The sequence below is a fragment of the Girardinichthys multiradiatus genome, chromosome 22 (genome assembly GCF_021462225.1).
Source record: "Girardinichthys multiradiatus isolate DD_20200921_A chromosome 22, DD_fGirMul_XY1, whole genome shotgun sequence".
Taxonomy (NCBI): Eukaryota; Metazoa; Chordata; class Actinopteri; order Cyprinodontiformes; family Goodeidae; genus Girardinichthys; species Girardinichthys multiradiatus.
In genome coordinates, this window is record NC_061814.1 from 15,130,760 (window position 1) to 15,150,152 (window position 19,393).

The 19,393-nt window shown below is 38.6% G+C and overlaps 1 protein-coding gene across 1 annotated transcript; it reads left to right on the plus strand.

The window, feature by feature from the left end:
• Nucleotides 1–1,335: 1,335 nt before the first annotated feature.
• On the plus strand, nt 1,336–18,132 carry LOC124858577 (polyribonucleotide nucleotidyltransferase 1, mitochondrial). The gene is made up of 28 exons (XM_047350628.1): nt 1,336–1,567; nt 1,699–1,759; nt 3,323–3,397; nt 3,556–3,661; nt 3,753–3,802; nt 3,911–3,974; nt 4,063–4,110; nt 4,242–4,355; nt 5,257–5,443; nt 5,558–5,609; nt 5,740–5,797; nt 5,898–5,994; nt 6,086–6,188; nt 9,387–9,457; nt 10,002–10,038; nt 10,149–10,215; nt 10,728–10,817; nt 10,932–10,985; nt 12,153–12,262; nt 12,392–12,463; nt 12,940–13,003; nt 13,086–13,169; nt 13,260–13,343; nt 14,682–14,788; nt 14,946–15,001; nt 17,155–17,233; nt 17,315–17,362; nt 17,445–18,132. Exons 1-28 carry the CDS (start codon nt 1,449–1,451, stop codon nt 17,595–17,597), a joined length of 2,310 nt encoding a protein of 769 aa, XP_047206584.1. The 5' UTR covers nt 1,336–1,448; the 3' UTR covers nt 17,598–18,132.
• The last annotated feature ends 1,261 nt before the right edge of the window (nt 18,133–19,393 follow it).

The window sequence follows — 19,393 nt, forward strand, 5'->3', positions numbered from 1 at the left end:
ATCACGTGATCTTTATTGATGCTGTCTCCCGTCCCGCGGGATTCCCGTGGGAATCCCGTGACCCGTGGGACTCCCGAAAAAATGTCAGCCTCTACTGGTGAGTGAAGGAAGTCTACAAACATCAGTTGAAAGTTATTTTCCGTGCAGTAACGTCATCTCCACAAGCCTGACACCTAGCGGTCACAATATTATTTTGTACCTTTTTGCTTTAGCAAGAACAAGCTAATAGACTTGAACGTAGATTGCAATTTGTTTGACCTTAAAGCAGTTATGATTCTGATTGTTTTAATATCTATTTTATGTTATTTCATTTAATTCACGGGTTAGAAATTGAAACTTTCTATTTAAATAATAAAAATTTTTATATCACAGGATTCTACATAATGTCATTGTAAACTACAATGAAACACATTTTAATTAACTGCTAAATTCAAGTATTTAAGTATTCACTGTCTGAAATCATTTTCAGTGGAAGGCCAATGGGCAAGTGTTACATCTTCATTAGATTGTGACAGAATGTGTACTTTTTGTAAATATCAATTGACTAATCTATTTGGGTTACCAATATCTGTTTTTCCTTTTGTAATACTATCACTATGTGATGTAATTGTAGATGACATTGTATGGATTCAAGAATAGTGAGGCTTTTTTGTATATGACTCAAATGAAAGAAATAGACTGTTCATTTAAATGTAAAAGAACTACTAAAATCAAGTATTTAATTCCTGACCAGTAGACCAATTTTATATTGCTGTAACTGGAAAGCCAAGTGAATGATTTTTGCATCTTCATTATTTTGTGAGAGAATGTGTACTTTTCTGAATACAATCTAATTGCTTGATTGATATTTATTTATTTTATTTAAAATTCTATCTAGTTAATTTAGGGGTTTTATTAACAGGAAGAAAAAAGTGAAACCCAAATATTTATTGTTAAGAAATTTCTAATTTTAACGGTTTTATTTAATGTAACTGTTATGTCATTGTAAATGACATGTTTATTCAATTTCAGTGTCAACAATATTGGGTAAAACTGAAAAAAACTAAAATCAAGCATTTATTCAAGACAAGTAGAACTTACAAGTAGAAATTACCTAATTGCAATTCGCTGTCTAAGACAAGTGACAGAATGTGGACTACCTTAAATTGCATCCGTGATTTTGATTTATTTATATTGTTTAAATTCTAAAATGTAAAACCTTTTCGCGTGTTATTAGACATGATATTTTATTTACAGTATTGGTCGTAAAAGATGCAAAACGGAACTGTTGTAAGTCGACTACTTTTTAATGTCACCACAGCCTGTTCTACCAAACCAATCAGAGGCGGCGGAATCGTTACGTAGTTCCGTACATGTGACTGACTGTCATGGCAGCTCCTACCTGTAAACTGTAACTCCTCGGGGCTGTCTCTTCAGAAACAGTTCTGTTGCCGTGGGTCTCTGTAAATATGAGGTATTTACGCGGACTGGGCCGCTCGGTCGCCTGCCTCCATGTTCGTTCATGTCACCAGAGCATTTACAGCAGAAACTCTAACCCACGGAGAGTGGGAGTGGACCTTGGAGAGAAGTGAGTTGACTTTCGCTCTTTTTGTCTTTCATTAGCTGTGACTGAGCTGAACAGGGCTTTTGTTCGCGGTAGTTTGTTATAAATGAGGTAAAGCTGTGATTTAGTGTCTCTTTATGCTTTTGCTTTTGTAGGAAACTTGAAATCTCTTCAGGAAGGTTGGCCAGGTTTGCTGATGGAGCTGCTGTAGTACAGGTATAAAAGAAATGTCCAAATTATTCTCATATTTTCATCTTCATGCGCATTTGTTTGGTATTTAATTTCCTGACTGAAACGTTATACTAGTCTTAGAATACACGCATTTTATATAGTTTTTACCACTGAAACTGAAGTTTGAATGCCATGTGTGGAATAAAAACCCTTAAAATGACTGAATCTTTTATTACAGAAGCTTAACCTCATACCTATTTTTATTTTTTCATACATTTTTTTAATGCAACCTTTAATTGTATTTACTTAGTGGGGAAAAAAAGTCCCATGTTTAGAAATAATTCTTTAAGTTTTATGGGGGGTTGATGCCCACAAAAATCCTTTTCTTTCCTATCATCGCAATTGTAAACATGTGGAGTTTACTAAACAGTACCGGGAATGAGACTAGGATGGAGTTTGTTTTTGCAACGAACATCCCAGGTTGGTTTGATGTGAAACAAATGAACGAATATGTGAAAAGGCACCTCATCTCTGTTACCTACGATAGAAGAAGTGTGATGCTGTGGGCCCCGTTTCTCTTCCAAAGACCCTGGAAACCTTGTTAGAGTCTCTGGCATCATGAACTTGAACACCAGGAGCTTTGAAATAAAAACCTGGTGGCCTCTGCCAGCAAACTCAAAAAATGGTCGTTAATGGGTCTTCCGACAGGATTAGGATCTACTACATATGGCCAAATCAACACAGAAATGGTGTTATCTCAGTTCCCAGCTCTAAATATTGTAGAGATTCTGTTGGTTGAGCTCAAGAGAGGGCAATGAAGGGCCAAAAATCCCTTTTTTGTATTTTCCAACCTTGTTAAATGTTATAGGAGAAGATTTAGTGCTGTCCTGCTGGCAGGAGAGAGTTATATCACAAAGTACCGACATAAAGGATACCAACAACTGCCACAGGGGATATAGTCAAACCTATATTTTTCTATATGAGATTGTTTTACCCATTAAAGAAATGTGCTCAAAATCTGGACCAAAAATGTTCACTGTGATATTTGTAATTATTTAAGGCTTTTTACACATCTTTACCAGCCCTCTTTACTCTGATACCCCTAAATATACAAAAGATGAATAACCACAAACTTGTGGTTCTAATGTGTGGAAATGTTAAAAGGTTTATGAATGCTTGAGCAAGGCTCTATACATTGTGTTAACTGTGTGTTTGTTTAAGGCTTCTGTTATGAGTTCATATGATACTGAAGCATCCTTTAAAAATATTTCAGAACACCGAAGCCGGTTGGAAAAAAACAATAATTATGTTTTTAGATTTGTGTCGTGAAGACGTGCCTGAATGTAATGTTGTTGTAGTTTAATTTACTGTATTTTGTTATTGGGAAGTAAATCTAAAGAAGTTTAAAGAAGAACTGTAGAAGAATTGTCAATATTTAGGCTTTTATTGTTGATTTTGATTCTCCCGTTAATAATCAGACCCCAGTGTAACAACACATATATAACTAGATCATTTTTCAGTTGACTTATGTTTAAGGTGAATCAAAGCAGGCTGCTTATTATTTGGGAATGATAATGCTACCTCCACGTTTTTTTCCTCACTTTTTAGCTGGGAGAGACCTCTGTGATGGTGACCGCTGTCAGCAAAACCAAACCTTCGCTGTCTCAGTTCATGCCACTTGTTGTAAGTTCCTTTGCTTGGCACAGAAATTCCCAGCCTTGTTCTTTTTTTTATGAAAATATGAATGCTTTCAGCTAATCATGCTCGTTCACAGTATGTGAGTTTAGGTGGATTCTGTTTTGGGTTCGTCTTGGTTAGCGATTATTCATTTTGTTTGACAGGTGGACTACAGACAGAAAGCAGCTGCTGCAGGTCGAATCCCCACCAACTATCTGAGACGAGAGCTGGGCACCACAGACAATGAGATCCTCACCAGCAGACTCATCGGTGAGCTGAATGGGGCTTTTTTGATGAACATATTTGATCATGTTTTGATACCCATGTACTTGCCTTTAACCCACTCCTTCTTGACACTTAGATCGCTCGATTAGACCACTTTTCCCTCCTGGATACTTTTATGACACTCAGGTAACTTCAGTTTGAACCTGTTTAATCCATAATTCCTTTAGAGCTTTGCAATAATTTGCTTTTGGGCAGAGAGGACAGTATTCTTTATCTTTTTCGTGTCTCCTTAAGGTCCTATGTAACCTGCTTGCTGTTGATGGTGTAAATGATCCAGATGTGCTGGCAATTAATGCAGGTAAGAAAAGAAATCATGATCATCAATGTAATAATCAAAATTTCAAAGACCAAAACATATTCTAAAACACTGTTTTCTTTCATTGAAGCTTCTGCTGCTCTGGCTCTGTCTGACATTCCTTGGCATGGACCCATAGGTGAGAAAGCCTGCAGCAGCTTTTGTCCTACTCAGATGTTTTAGATTGATCCCCTCAAAATGCCTGGCTTTTTACATTGCCGTCCTGTGGGTTTAGCCCTGCTCTGATTGGAACTGGTTGTGGGTTTACAGGTGCTGTGAGAGTAGGCATGGTTAATGGAGAGTTACTGGTCAACCCCACAAGGGCAGAGATGGCTTCCAGCAGTCTGAACCTTATTGTGGCCGGAGCTCCCAGCAGTCAAGTGGGTGAGTTTAAAACCATGGATAAATTCAGTGTAAGTGATCTGGTGGTCAGAAAACTAAAATGAATTAGAAGATAAGAAATGATCAAACTTCTGTTATTTGTAGGCATACCATGAGATGATCACAGAAGTCATACTAAATATAATCAGTTTGAGTTATCACTGCATTTATATAAACTTTTGTTTGTGGTAGCCTTATAAATCCTATTTTATTAAAACTAAAAGGGACAGAAATGTTTAAATTGAGAGTGAGAAGAAACGTGAGAGACGAGCAGTCTCCAGAGGAGAGATTTAGGACCAGACTTCCTTTTCAGCCTGGAAAAATGTATGGAATTTGAATGAAGAAGTCTCCAGGTCTGGATAAGAATGGAAAAAAGAAAACGGAATATGGATAAAAACATTTCTTTTTCCAGATTTTATTTATGTTCCTATTGTCAAGCATTCAATTGGACTTAGAAAAATCTCTTGGTTTGATAAAAAGTTGCTTAATTTAATTTTCAACAAAAATATTCTGATTACATTGTATAGAAAAAGTAATGCAAATTAAGACTTAGTAATAGATGTGAGACCAGTAGATGGGTGTTTTTTAGCAGACTCTAACAGTCACATAAGGTTTTAGGGGGTTCTTAATGTGTTTCCTAAATGTTTTTGCTTTACAAGAACTCGCTTCCAACTTGCAAGCATAAACGTTAGTCCAGACGTATACAGATTACAGAAAATTCTTGCCGCATGTAGAACACAATCAGTACTTTTCAGAAACTACAGCAGAACTTGCCTGAAGTTCCTGAAGCTCCTTCAGTGCTGCTGTCGGCCTCCTGTCCTAATCTGCAGTTCCCTGCAACTGCCTTACTCCTCTCCGTTTACCAATACTCAGCATTTGTTTCAAACATCTGTGTGTCCGCCAGTGATGATTGAGGCATCAGCTGAGAACGTGCTGCAGCAGGACTTCTGCCATGCGGTGAAGGTGGGAGTTAAACACACCCAGCAGATCATACTGGCCATCCAGCAGCTGGTGCGGGAGCAGAAGATCACCAAGCGAACGCCAATGAAGATGTTCTCTGTCCCCACAGAGATGGTGGAACACGTGCAGAAGTAAGATCTAAGATCTAGGATAAAACAAGCAGTATGTTTAGAGGTATTGGAAGCAAAATGGCAGTTTTATCAGAGTGGGTAATGATCCGTTTTTTTGTTTCTTCTTTGTTCTAGGTTATCCTCTGAGAGTATATATGCTGTTTTTACAGATTACACACATGATAAGGTACAGCATGCAATCTGGTCCATTCATCCTCATCACTGACATTGCTTATGCTTCATATGATTATCTTTCTGTATTAAGAAATGCATGATCTCCTTATAAAAAGCAACAGTAGTCTCCTTCCTCTCGTTAGATTTCAAGAGATGAAGCGATCAACAAAGTTCGGCTAGAAACTGAGGAGGACCTAAAAGGTTGGCAAACGTTTATCTTTGTAGCCAGCTTTTTTCTAGAATTATTTGGAAGTTTTTAATTCTGTCATCTTATATGGTAATTAACGTCCTCTGTGTTTAGAAAAATTCCCCCAGGCTGACCCGTTTGAAGTCATTGAATCCTTCAACGCTGTGAGCAAAGAGATCTTCCGGAATTTGGTGCTTAATGAGTACAGGAGGTATGTGGCATCTGCATTGGAGTAATATCATGTTTCAGTGATGCTTTGGGATGCCTGTTCATGTAAACGTTGCTTTTTATACACGTCCAAGGTGTGATGGGAGGGAACTGACTGCTTTAAGGAAGATTTTCTGCGACGTCGACCTCTTTAAGCCACTCCACGGCTCAGCTCTGTTTCAGAGAGGACAAACACAGGTGTGTGAAGAACATAATGCTGAATACTCTAGGTGCACAGGAACGTAGAAGACCTTAAAATGACTTTGTTTTTGCAGTTTCATAATCTCACTAAAAAAAGTTAGAAAAATCCTCCCTTGAATTAAAGTACTTTTATTCAGTGGGAAAAAAATCGCATGATCTGAAATGATCATATTTACTGTTTGCGTTAAAACAAATCTACCTGAAGCCCTTTTTTAAAGTTTTCCTTGGTTTATTGGGGTTTCTAGAAACTTTTAAGTAGTAATCCATGACTTTCTGTTTTCCTGGGGTGTCTCACCCTCTGGCCACCAGGCTGGATGAGGAGCAATACAGGTCCTTCTCAAAATATTAGCATATTGTGATAAAGTTCATTATTTTCCATAATGTCATGATGAAAATGTAACATTCATATATTTTAGATTCATTGCACACTAACTGAAATATTTCAGGTCTTTTATTGTCTTAATACGGATGATTTTGGCATACAGCTCATGAAAACCCCAAATTCCTATCTCACAAAATTAGCATATCATTAAAAGGGTCTCTAAACGAGCTATGAACCTAATCATCTGAATCAACAAGTTAACTCTAAACACCTGCAAAAGATTCCTGAGGCCTTTAAAACTCCCAGCCTGGTTCATCACTCAAAACCCCAATCATGGGTAAGACTGCTGACCTGACTGCTGTCCAGAAGGACACTATTGACACCCTCAAGCAAGAGGGTAAGACACAGAAAGAAATTTCTGAACGAATAGGCTGTTCCCAGAGTGCTGTATCAAGGCACCTCAGTGGGAAGTCTGTGGGAAGGAAAAAGTGTGGCAGAAAACGCTGCACAACGAGAAGAGGTGACCGGACCCTGAGGAAGATTTTGGAGAAGGGCCGATTCCAGACCTTGGGGGACCTGCGGAAGCAGTGGACTGAGTCTGGAGTAGAAACATCCAGAGCCACCGTGCACAGGCGTGTGCAGGAAATGGGCTACAGGTGCCGCATTCCCCAGGTCAAGCCACTTTTGAACCAGAAACAGCGGCAGAAGCGCCTGACCTGGGCTACAGAGAAGCAGCACTGGACTGTTGCTCAGTGGTCCAAAGTACTTTTTTCAGATGAAAGCAAATTCTGCATGTCATTCAGAAATCAAGGTGCCAGAGTCTGGAGGAAGACTGGGGAGAAGGAAATGCCAAAATGCCAGAAGTCCAGTGTCAAGTACCCACAGTCAGTGATGGTCTGGGGTGCCGTGTCAGCTGCTGGTGTTGGTCCACTGTGTTTTATCAAGGGCAGGGTCAATGCAGCTAGCTATCAGGAGATTTTGGAGCACTTCATGCTTCCATCTGCTGAAAAGCTTTATGGAGATGAAGATTTCATTTTTCAGCACGACCTGGCACCTGCTCACAGTGCCAAAACCACTGGTAGATGGTTTACTGACCATGGTATCACTGTGCTCAATTGGCCTGCCAACTCTCCTGACCTGAACCCCATAGAGAATCTGTGGGATATTGTGAAGAGAACGTCGAGAGACTCAAGACCCAACACTCTGGATGAGCTAAAGGCCGCTATCGAAGCATCCTGGGCCTCCATAAGACCTCAGCAGTGCCACAGGCTGATTGCCTCCATGCCACGCCGCATTGAAGCAGTCATTTCTGCCAAAGGATTCCCGACCAAGTATTGAGTGCATAACTGTACATGATTATTTGAAGGTTGACGTTTTTTGTATTAAAAACACTTTTCTTTTATTGGTCGGATGAAATATGCTAATTTTGTGAGATAGGAATTTTGGGTTTTCATGAGCTGTATGCCAAAATCATCCGTATTAAGACAATAAAAGACCTGAAATATTTCAGTTAGTGTGCAATGAATCTAAAATATATGAATGTTAAATTTACCACAAGCATTCAGGAAAATGATAAAAAATAAAATAAAATCTCTAAAACTGTTAAGGAACTGCATCAAAGAATGGCATCTCGGGATCATCAGTTTTCCATGACAACCACTAGATGCTGTCTATATGTAGACAATGCCAGGAAAAAAAACATTTTCTCTCGTAGCATCACAAACATAAACTTGTGGCTCGGACTCTGCTAGATTTAACTTTTTGGCGGCTAATATTCCAGCTGGGTCTGGCATTGGGGATTGGTGTTATGGACTTTACACTTGGATTTTACAACATTGTGGCGTTCATTACAGTCATTCGAAAAGTGGCTATAAATTTGTCACTGCCTAGAGTCAGAGCCCCACAAACACAAATGCTGCTCCAGAAATAAAGCTGTTATCAATCAGGCCACTTTAGTACACAACTTACAATAAATCGTGCAGTCGTACTGCTTGCGTTTGCAAACATTATCAATGATAGCTTATTTTTATCATGATAAATAACAATACTTAACGCCTGTATTTGTTTCTCTGATTATGATCAACGAACCAATAGCTGGTCGCCCCCTTGGTGTAACACAAATGAAGATGAGGAAAAGTCCCTCATGCACACTGTTAATGTTAAGTAAGGTAGAGGAGGGGTGATGCTGTAGGCCTGCGTCTCTTCCAAAGCCCCAGGGAACTTTATTAGAGCCTTTGGCATCATGAACTCCTTGAAATACCAGAAGATTTTGAATAGAAATCTACCTGCAACACAGAATTGGTTAATCTGAGCCCCACATCAACATCGTTCTCTGGTCATTTCAGTCCTTAGATGTGAAACTTTTGGGAGGAAGAGAAGAGAGCTGAAGGGAGGATTCAGGACTCTGGACGATGTAGCGAGACTGTGCGAAAAGAAATGCTCAAAGATCCTCTCTGTATGTTCCAACCTAACTGCTGGAACATAAATGCTCTCGTTCTGGCGAAAGCAGTTTTTTACAGAATATTTACAGCTGTGGTGCCAATAGTTGTGCACTGGAGATTTTTGTTTCACATTTCTTACTATGATTGTTTTTTTTTTTTGCTGAATAAATTTACTTAAATTGTTCTAAAACCTTCAGTATGAGATAATTCTGCTTCAACATCTAGACGTCTTTATCAGGCACAGCAACAAATGTGTCCCCGTCTGTAAATAAAAAAGTTTGGTTCCATATTCTAATAAATCATCTATTGTTTTACATTTTTAAATCCAACCCAAAAAAACCACAAAGTGTTTGTTGCACCAAAAAAAAGCATCTCTTACTTTTCAAAATAATAAAAACCATCTTGACAGACTTTCTCTTGTGCTTCCTGTAGGTGCTGAGCAGTGTCACATTCGACTCCCTGGAGTCCAGCATCAAGACGGACATTATCACTACAGCTCTGAGGTGAAGTGTTCACCTGCCACATTTACAGGGATAGACCTCAGAAATTAATACTGATGCACAAAAGCTATTCTTAGCTTGTTTGAAATATCTGAAACGTAAAATCTAGCTAAATTAAATCCAGTGTATGAAAAAAAGCATAAAGAAGAAAATAATGATTGAAATCAAGGTTTAATTTATTCAGTGTTGAAGCTTATCACTTTCAGTGCTTTAGTATCTCATTTGATAAGAACCTTCTGCAAAAACACTGAAATTGTAGTTTTTAAACAGCTTCCAAACAAATTGAAGCCTCTTTTAATGAATTCAGACTTTTCTGATTTATGTAAATATTCTGTTGCGCATTTTCACAATGTATTATGTACATATAATATAAAGTCCACTATGTTTAACTGCAATGTCCCTGATGAAAACAACAATAACAATTGAATTCAGACTACATGCAAAGATCTTTAGGGTACAGTTCTTTCTGATCAGCCTATAACCTCTGGGAATGATCTAACAGGTTAAAATGAAACCCACATTTTTCTTCTCTGGTTTTGTTCTGCAGTGGCATCAAAGACAAAAATTTCATGCTTCATTATGAAGTGAGTAAAATTCTGATTTAGTTTTTCCTTAATGGCAAAATATGTAAGATTTTTGTTTTCGTTTTTAGTTCTCCAATCGGTTTTAATATCGGCTTTCTCCCCTGTTTCAGTTCCCTCCTTATGCAACGAATGAGACCGGAAAAATGGGAGGGCTCAACAGGAGAGAGCTTGGACATGGTTCGTTTGTATTCACTGCTGGTCACTTCACCACATCAGCATCCTGTAGCTTTGTAATTTTCTGCCTGATTTCTTTGGGTCTGAGTTTGAGCTGTCTGTGGTGGGATGTTTTGTACCGGCCCTATGTCAGTCCATTCTCACCTTGGAGACTTTTCACAATTACCTTGACAACTGACAACTTTAAGTATCAGTCATTTAACGGTAGTTTTGGTCTGATCAGGGGTCCAAATCTATTATATTTCCCAGAGGTCAACTGGCAAAGTTTAGAAACAAAACAAATATTAACAAATGTTGGCATTTTTACCACTATTTATCCTCACAATTCATGGAAACATTTAACTACAAAGTGGTGGTTTAAGTACATGGGTACAAAATTGTTTTATACAGGTGCAAAATGGCTGTATGAAAGGAAAAAAATGGCATTATACAAATTGGACAATGGGTGAAAGGACCCAGAGACCTGTCTGACGGTAATTCTTTGCTTTTAAATGCATTGTTTTGTGTATTTGCAGGGGCTCTGGCTGAGAAGGCTCTGAGGCCCGTCATTCCTAAAGACTTCCCTTTCACAATCAGGGTCACAGCTGAAGTGCTGGAGTCAAACGGTCAGTGCTGTGATGCGTTTTGGAAAGTTTAATACAGTAAACTATAGATTTCTTCAGCGCCTAACCAGTTGTCTGGAAGCGAAAACACATGCTTTCACCTTTATCTCCTCTCAGGATCGTCCTCGATGGCTTCAGCATGTGGAGGCAGCCTTGCTCTAATGGATGCAGGTACAAGAGTGGGAAATGCTCACAACTCTGCTTAGTAACTAATGCAGCCGTGGAACAGAATGACTCATGTTTTAGTAAGAGAGTCAGTTTTATCTAGAAGAAATGGCCAGCTTTTAATTTTATCTTTGTTTAAACAGCTCAGTCTCATTGAGGCAAGGTGTCTAGTTTCAGGAGAGACATGTTGAAACAAACATACAATACAAGTAAACAAAGCAATGATTAGTTATCTTCCATTTATGTTTCTCTTCTTATTCCAAACAATAAAGCAGCTACAAGGTGCAACTGTACTTATTTAATAATAAGCAGACCAAAATTCAGGTGGAGCAGTATATGATCATCTGAGTACACTCTGACTGCTTTTATGAAAGTTAAAGGAGATATTTTATGAAAAATGTCAGTTTTCTTGTACCTGACAGCTAAACATCTGGGTGTCTAAAGCAATGAATAAAAAAAACAAACAGCTGGTGGCGGACCACCAGGTGGAAGGCCAGGCCTCAGGAGACAAAGCTCCACCACCTGGTGCTTTCTGGCTGAAATGAGCTTCCTCCATAGGGTGTCCGGGCTCGGATGTAGGGTGAGGAGCTGTCATCCGACTTGTGGAAAAACCTTTAGGTTTTAAAACTTCAAACAAATAAGGATCAGTGCTGCACATAAAGGGTCATTATGGACACACACACACCCCCCCCCCCCCCCCCCCATGACTCAAGTATGTTTCACCTCCACTTTCGGTGATTGAAAGCTTAAAACAACAATAATGTGTAGTGGCTTAATGATTACGACATGTATATTTTAACCAAATACACTGTTGCGCATAAATATTACATGACACATTTTATGTCAGTTTTATGCATCACTCAGTTCATCCAAAGCACAGTCTTGCCCTTGAAAAACCTAAAGTGATAAATCTGCCAAAGTTTGCAGGAATAAGGGTGAAAAAATTGTTTTAATGTTTAGAACTAATTGATGCATTTAGTTTTTATAATGACTGTGTGTAAAGATAGTTTAGAAAGTATTGGATTGACTATTTTTAGTGTTTTGCCATGAGGGACATTTGTTAGTTGGCTCTACATAAATAAAACGGAATTGAATTGAATGATTCCTTTGTTTCTGTTGTCGCTAATATAGTGCGAGATTCAATGCTAATTATTTCCATATTTGTGTTGCCAGGTGTTCCCATCTCCTCTGCAGTGGCAGGTGTCGCCGTCGGTCTTATCTCCAAGCCTAACCCAGAGAAACCAACCGAGATAGAAGACTACAGATTACTGACAGATATTCTGGTAGATCTAGTGTTCATCAATTGCTCAATTCTGCTTTTATTTGGAAGAAAGAACATATTTAAATGGCATATCTCTAGTTCTATCATTTTAGAAATATTAAATACATGCCATGAATTGTTTCCTGAACAGGGAATAGAGGACTATTTGGGAGATATGGACTTTAAACTGGCAGGAACAAACAAGGGCATCACTGCTTTACAGGTACTGTGTTCTAAACCAGATGGATGGATGGATGGATGGATGGATGGATGGATGGATGGATGGATGGATGGATGGATGGATGGATGGATGGATGGATGGATGGATGGATGGATGGATGGATGGATGGATGGATGGATGGATGGATGGATGGATGGATGGATGGATGGATGGATGGATGGATGGATGGATGGATGGATGGATGGATGGATGGATGGATGGATTTTGGTGTAAATTTAAATTATGTGTAAGGTAAGATTAAAAAAAAAAACCTTTAAAAACATAATTGTAAATAAAACTCATAAATCAATTCGTACATTTTAACAACAATCAAAACAAGAACCCTGGCCAAATTTTATAAAGCTGAGTCACCGGAATGAGGATAGTCACTGGTATTTTGTTCTTGTTCAGTTCTTGCAACTTGCTAACAATAAATGTCTCAATGCTGATTTAAGTTGCTGCTTGTCTTTAACCTCAAGGCTGATGTGAAGATTCCAGGTTTACCTCTAAAGGTGGTCATGGAGGCGATTCAGCAGGCCACAGGTACACAAATAATTAAAGATACTGAAGACGACAAAAATATAACTTTAACATTTGTGTTTGGTTGAATGTGCTTTTGTTTCAGTGGCAAAAAGGGAAATCTTGGGCATTATGAACAAATGTATAGCAAAACCCAGAGAGAAGAGAAAAGAGAATGGGCCTGTTGTTGGTAGGTTTTGTGTTTTAGATTAGAACAATCTGTGTGTTTGGAACCTGTTAAAAAATCTTCCCTGGAATGTAAGAGCTTTTCCTTTCCCAGAAAATGTGCGGGTACCTGTGTCTAAAAGAGCTCGCTTCATTGGTCCAGGAGGATATAACCTTCGTAGGCTTCAAGCTCAGACAGGTAGAGTTCTTATCATGTCTGAAAGAAGTAGGAATACAGTGCCTTGCAAAATTATTCATTCAGTTGAACTTCCTCACACTTAGTTATGTTAGAACTACAAATTACAGTGTATTACATTGGGGTTTTGTGTTATAGAAGGGCAGGTCAGAGAGCATAGCTGTGAGGTGGAATAAACTGGAACATGGTTTCACCTTTTTTTTTTTTTCAATTAGAAATCTGCCATCTGAAAATATCAATATGTGAACTGCATTTGTATTCAGTGTTATTTACTCTGATATACCATGAATAAAACCCATTGACTTCAAAAGTTGCCTAAGTAGCAGAGTCCCCCTTTGCTTAATTGAATCTCTGTATAAATACGAATGTTCTGTGAATATCCCAAGCTATTAACATCTCAAGGACAACTTTTGAATGAATAACATCTTTATCTCGAACACGTAAACAGCAAAAATAAAGCTGTTCTGTCCATCTTCTGAAAATGGAAAAGAATATGGTACAACTGAAACCCTACTAAGGCATAGCCAGGTGCATTAATAAGCGAAGCAGCCAATAGGCCCATGATAACTCTGGAGGAGCTGCAGAGATCCACAGCTCAAGTGGGAAAATCCGTTGACAGGACAACAGCTTTTGTACACCTTACAAATCTGACCATTAAGTACTGAAAGAGAAACCCATCAGTAGATGATAGGTACAGGAAGTCCCTTTCGCAGTTTGCCTCATGTCATGTGGGAGACTCGGCAAACATGTCAAAGAAAGTGCTGAATTTTTAGGCCTATAGGCGTGTATGTGTAGTCAAAAGCTAACACTTCACACCACTCTACAACAAAATGGTTTAGATCAAAGTGTATTCACACGTTAGAATGGCCTAGTCAAAGTCCAGAGCTTAAATGCAATGGAGAATCTGTGGAAAGACTTGCACTTCATGTTCATAGATGCTTTCAATCTCATCTGACAGAGATTTGGCTATTTTGTAATAAATAAATAAAAAAAAGTCAATAGGAGTATAACCCAAAAACACTTTGAGCTGCAACTGCACCAAAAAGAAGTTCTATAAAGTATTACCTCAGGAGGTTGAATAAAAACCCAGCCCGCACTTTTGTGCAAATTTGAGTTAGGCCAACATCTTGATATCCTTATCATTTTTGTTCCACCTGACAGTTATGCTCTGCTTTGTTTTGGTGTGTTAGAATCTGAATTAAATACACTGAAGTTTGAGATTGTAATGTGACAGAACATGGACAAGTTCCAGGGATATGAACACTTTGGTTAAGCATGTTGGATCACTCCAGGCTGTTAGCAGAAAATAAGAAGTAAACATTTTCTGTTTTTCCCCTCAAGGTGTTACAATAAGTCAGGTGGATGAAGAGACTTTCTCTGTATTCGCCCCAACTCCAGGAGCGATGAACGAAGCCCAAGACTTCATCAAAGAGATCTGCAAAGACGATGTGAGTCCTCGCTTCTTTTTACTACAGGACCTCTGACTGGATCTGTCACTTTCCTGAACTCAACCTACCTTTCCTGAACTTTTATAAATGTATCACTTCGCATTCGTTCATGTAGCATGTGCATTTTAACATAGGTGTTTGTGTCTTTGTCTGGCAGCAAGAACAGCAGCTGGAGTTTGGAGCTATCTACACTGCCACAATTATGGAAATAAGGTATGAAAACATCTTATGATTATAATAGATATTACCAGCTATGCTATTGATTTGCCAGCACTGGTAACGGATGTGGAGAAATACAGCAACTGTTGGCCCCGCTGGTAGAGATGTGTTAAAGTGTCAATTTTACAATAAAAATTTGCTGCAGGTGTCTAATGGTAAGAGACTTTTGCTGCATGTCTTAGTATTCTCCCAACTTTGCAAGGTGATGACATAAACTGTCCCTGCCCAGCCTTATATACTTCCAATCACTTCATGGCCACAGATGTATAAAATCCAGCACCTAGACATGCAGACTGCTTCTACAAACATTTGTGAAAGAATGCGTTGCTCTCAGGAGCTCAATGAATTCCATCGCGGTACCCAGATAGTATACCATCTGTGCTACAAGTCCACTCAGGAAATGGTGCAATTGGGAACAACAGCAACTCAACCATGAGGTGGTAAATCATGTAAAATCACAGATACCTCTTTTCCACTAACGTCACCAAGAACGTGAGTTCCTTCAGTGGAAAAACGCTAAGAGCGAAGTTGGGGGATGAGGAGATGCAGTTTGTAGAGGTCTGCAGCTTTCTGCACAGTCACCTTCTGCAGACCTCCAAACTTTGTGTGGCCTTCAGATTGGCTCCAGAACAGTGCATATAAAGCTTTAGAAAATGGGTTTCCAGGGCTGAGAAGCTGCATCCAAACATCACCTCACAAGTGCAATGCAATATGTCAGCTGCAGTGTTGAAAAAAATGCCACCACTGGGAGAGAAGATGTGTTCTCTGGAGCGATACATCATGCTTCTGGGTTTGGTAATGCAGTGTAAGAGTCTGGGTCTGGCTTTTGCCAGGCAAACGACACTTGTATGAAGTTTGGTGGTGGTGAGATTGTGCTGTGGGCTGTTTTTAAGGAACTGAGCTGGGCCCCTTAGTTTCAGTTAACGGAAATCTTAATGCTTCAGCAAACCAAGACATTTTGGAAGATTTCATGCTCCCAACTTTGTGGGAACAGTTTGGGGATGGCCCCTCAGGTTTCAAATTGATTGCCTCCAGTGCACAAAGCAAGATCCATAAAGACGAGAATGAGCCAGTTGGTGTGGTAAAACTCGACCTGCAAAGAGTGCTGATCCTCCCCCCATCCTGAAAGAACATCTTTGGGATCAGTTAGAGCCGAGAGACTGAGTCAGGTATTCTCATCCAGCATCAATGTCTGACCTCACAAGTAGCCTTTTGGAAGAATGGTTGAAAATTCCCTTGAAAATTCTTAAACCTTGTGAAAATCCTTCCAGGAAGAGCTGAAGCCACAATCATATTAAACCCTGTGGATCAGGAATTGGGTGTCATTGATGTACAAATGTTTTTGAAGGGAGCTGAGTGAATGCTTTTGGCAACACTCTGTAAGCTACAGTTCCAGTTTTCCATTTTTTAATTATTGCTTTGACTATAGATGTGGGCCAGTTAAGGGGGTTTGCTATTTTCATGTACAAATATGATTCAGCATGACCATCCTGAAAGCCGTTTTCTCTTGTCTTTGCCATTTTGTGAAGCACCCTCTTGCTGTGGGAGTCACAAAAATCGTTTAATAACGGACTGAGCGGAGACTTTTGGAGACACACGTCATACACACCTAACTTTTAGGCTGTAAATTAAGACAGATTGTTTCCTTAGAGAGGGGAGACACTGAAGGGTTTTGCACAGACTCAAAGGGTGGGAATACTGATTCTCAGGAAGCACAAAGTTGGGAACATACCAAAGCTTAGCTGATATGGCGTGTTCTCATGTCTTTCCCATCTTGAAGAGAGTGTAATTGAAATTGGCTTGTGTGTCACAGGATTATTAATTAAAAGTTTCTCTATAATCTGATAAACCATGATAAGAAAATTCTGGTTTAAAAATGCTTCAATTTCACATTCTTTAGGAATTGATAGGTGTTCCATTAATTGTGGTAACATAAATATAATTATTTCTTAGTTAGGGATTGTTTTTCAAAGTTGAATAAATATAACCAAAAAAATCCCCAATTAGATTATTTTACTTTTATCAGTTGCTGCAAAAAAAGATGCATTTTATTTGAGACGTGTACCAGGGATGCCATTACATGTGGCGGGCACCGTGAATCCTTCTGGGGTTATGCAGTGACTAATGGCTTTTCTTGTGTTCTGTAGGGACATTGGTGTTATGGTGAAACTGTATCCCAACATGACTTCAGTCCTGCTACACAATTCCCAGTTGGACCACAAACGGGTCAGTATTTGCTTCTGTTTAAGTATAATGGAGGTACAAGAACAGATTATAGTTTAATCTGTGTGGATTTTCCTCTTTTAGATTAAGCATCCAAGTGCTTTAGGCTTAGAGGTGGGACAGGAGATACAGGTAGGTGTTTTTATAGCTGGTTGTTAAAAGTAGCTTCTGGATTTTGTTCTCTGCTCATCTCTAATTTGTGTTGTGGTAATAGGTAAAGTACTTTGGTCGGGATCCAACAGATGGAAGAATGAGACTCTCTCGGAAGGTGCTCCAGTCTCCTGCTGCAACTGTTGTCAAGACGCTGAGTGAGAAGCAGAGCATCTCCATGGGTTCCAGCAGCATCCTCAGGGAGAGCAATGATTGATGACCTGGTGCCACAGCAGGCTTTTTATGACAGAAAAGGTTTCACACTGCTGGGATCTTTTTATAAGAGAGACTTGTTGGGAAAACTAACAGCGAGAAGAGCATCGGATGATTTTGTGAACTGAAAAAGGAGACAGATCTGCTGAGTGTGAAGATGACTGAGGTGCTGTTTGACAAAACAAGCAACCTGGGGGCAATCTGCCTTAGAACGAGCACAAACTGAGACAGAAATATAGCTGCTTTTGAAAGGCTGGTGTCTTTCAAGTGATCCTTTTGTTATGTTGTCTCAGTGCAAACTGTTCAGAGATGTGTACCCCTCATCGCAGACCAACACCACTTCCATTACTCACAGCTGAGTTACAATACTGGCTCTTTTTCTGTGGGAGCTTCATATTTAATATCTGCGTTTCTCATGTGTGCTTCAAGACTGTCCAGATCAAAATATGGACACAACAATATGGAAGATGACACATTTATCCTGTGTTATGTTCATAGTTTGTGAGTCATCTGTAAATAAAAGAAGTACAGGTTCTTTATAGTATAATATTTATTGTGTATTCTTTTTTCTTAATTTTATTTATTTGTAAGTTTTATTGAGTTTAATAAAATAAAAGCTTTTTAGAAAAAGTGAGACAAATGCATCCAGACAAGAATAAAGCGAATATAATAAAAAGGTGCTAAGATGTCAAATGAAATAATAGTTAATAATCAAAATTAGCATGGACCCCAAAAAATGTGAGCGATCACTTCTATCATCCTGTATTTCGAAGGAGGTTTAATTGCTTAATATGAGGTCCTGCATTATTGTTTGAATGTTTTAACAGATCCCTTAAATGTTAGACTAAGGAACTTAATGTGATTCAAAACATTTTTAACTCTTAGAGTAACAGTAATGCAGAGGACACTTCCAGGTAATCAAAATCAGTCAACTTACAAACAAGTAGTGAAAGTTATGTCCTGTTTTAGTCCAGCAAAGTTGCAAGGTTGATGGAACCATAAATATAAAGTAATACACCAAATGGATCAAAATCCTTAACACTACAGACTGATAAGAGAGACTTGGAAAAAGTCTCTTCAGAAAATATTTTGAGAGATAAATAGATCCAGGACATATGTGAATGTTTTAACCCTTTACATATGGGGTTCAAATCCTCTAAAATGTTGGATAGTAATGTTATTGAACTGTAAGAATAATGTGACATTATACAAGTCAAAATAATTATTCTGCTTGTCCCATTGGTCTTTGTGGAAATTGATTGTCAGCCATGAGAACAAATCCTTATGGTCCTGGGGCTCCATCAATGATGTCTGTGATCAGTTTAGGACATATTTTTCTATATATAAACATTTCCAGGCTTTTCAAAACAAAATGTAAGAGTGCATAAATTGGGTAAGATTTAAGACTTTTAAAAGGAGCATTAGTGGTAATGTGCAATACAAAAAGTCTACAATGTGTAATGCCAACAACTACAGTAAATAAGTGAGGAACATCAAGGTTCTTGTGCAGCCTGTAAAAGTGGAAAAGTATGGAAATTGATTTTGAAATTTTCCAGGTCAATATAAATATGGAAAAGGGGAATATGGATAAATATAAATATTTTTATTTCCAGACTTTATTTCCTGTTCTATTATTTCAATATGTCTGTCCACATCCATCAATTCATCAGTTTGTCCATCCACCTAACAATCTGTGATTTTGCACTATTTTATTTACTGTTTGACTATCATGAACTAATTAGCGACCTTTATTATTTACACTTTTAAAAATAATATCCAAAAGTGTATGGCACATGACTG

Coding starts and splice junctions, on each gene's coding strand:
- LOC124858577 (XM_047350628.1), top strand. CDS start 1,449: ATGAGGTATTTACGCGGACTGGGCCGCTCGGTCGCCTGCCTCCATGTT. Junction 12,464..12,939: donor AGGGCATCACTGCTTTACAG/GTACTGTGTTCT, acceptor TTTAACCTCAAG/GCTGATGTGAAGATTCCAGG. Junction 13,170..13,259: donor AGAGAATGGGCCTGTTGTTG/GTAGGTTTTGTG, acceptor TTCCTTTCCCAG/AAAATGTGCGGGTACCTGTG.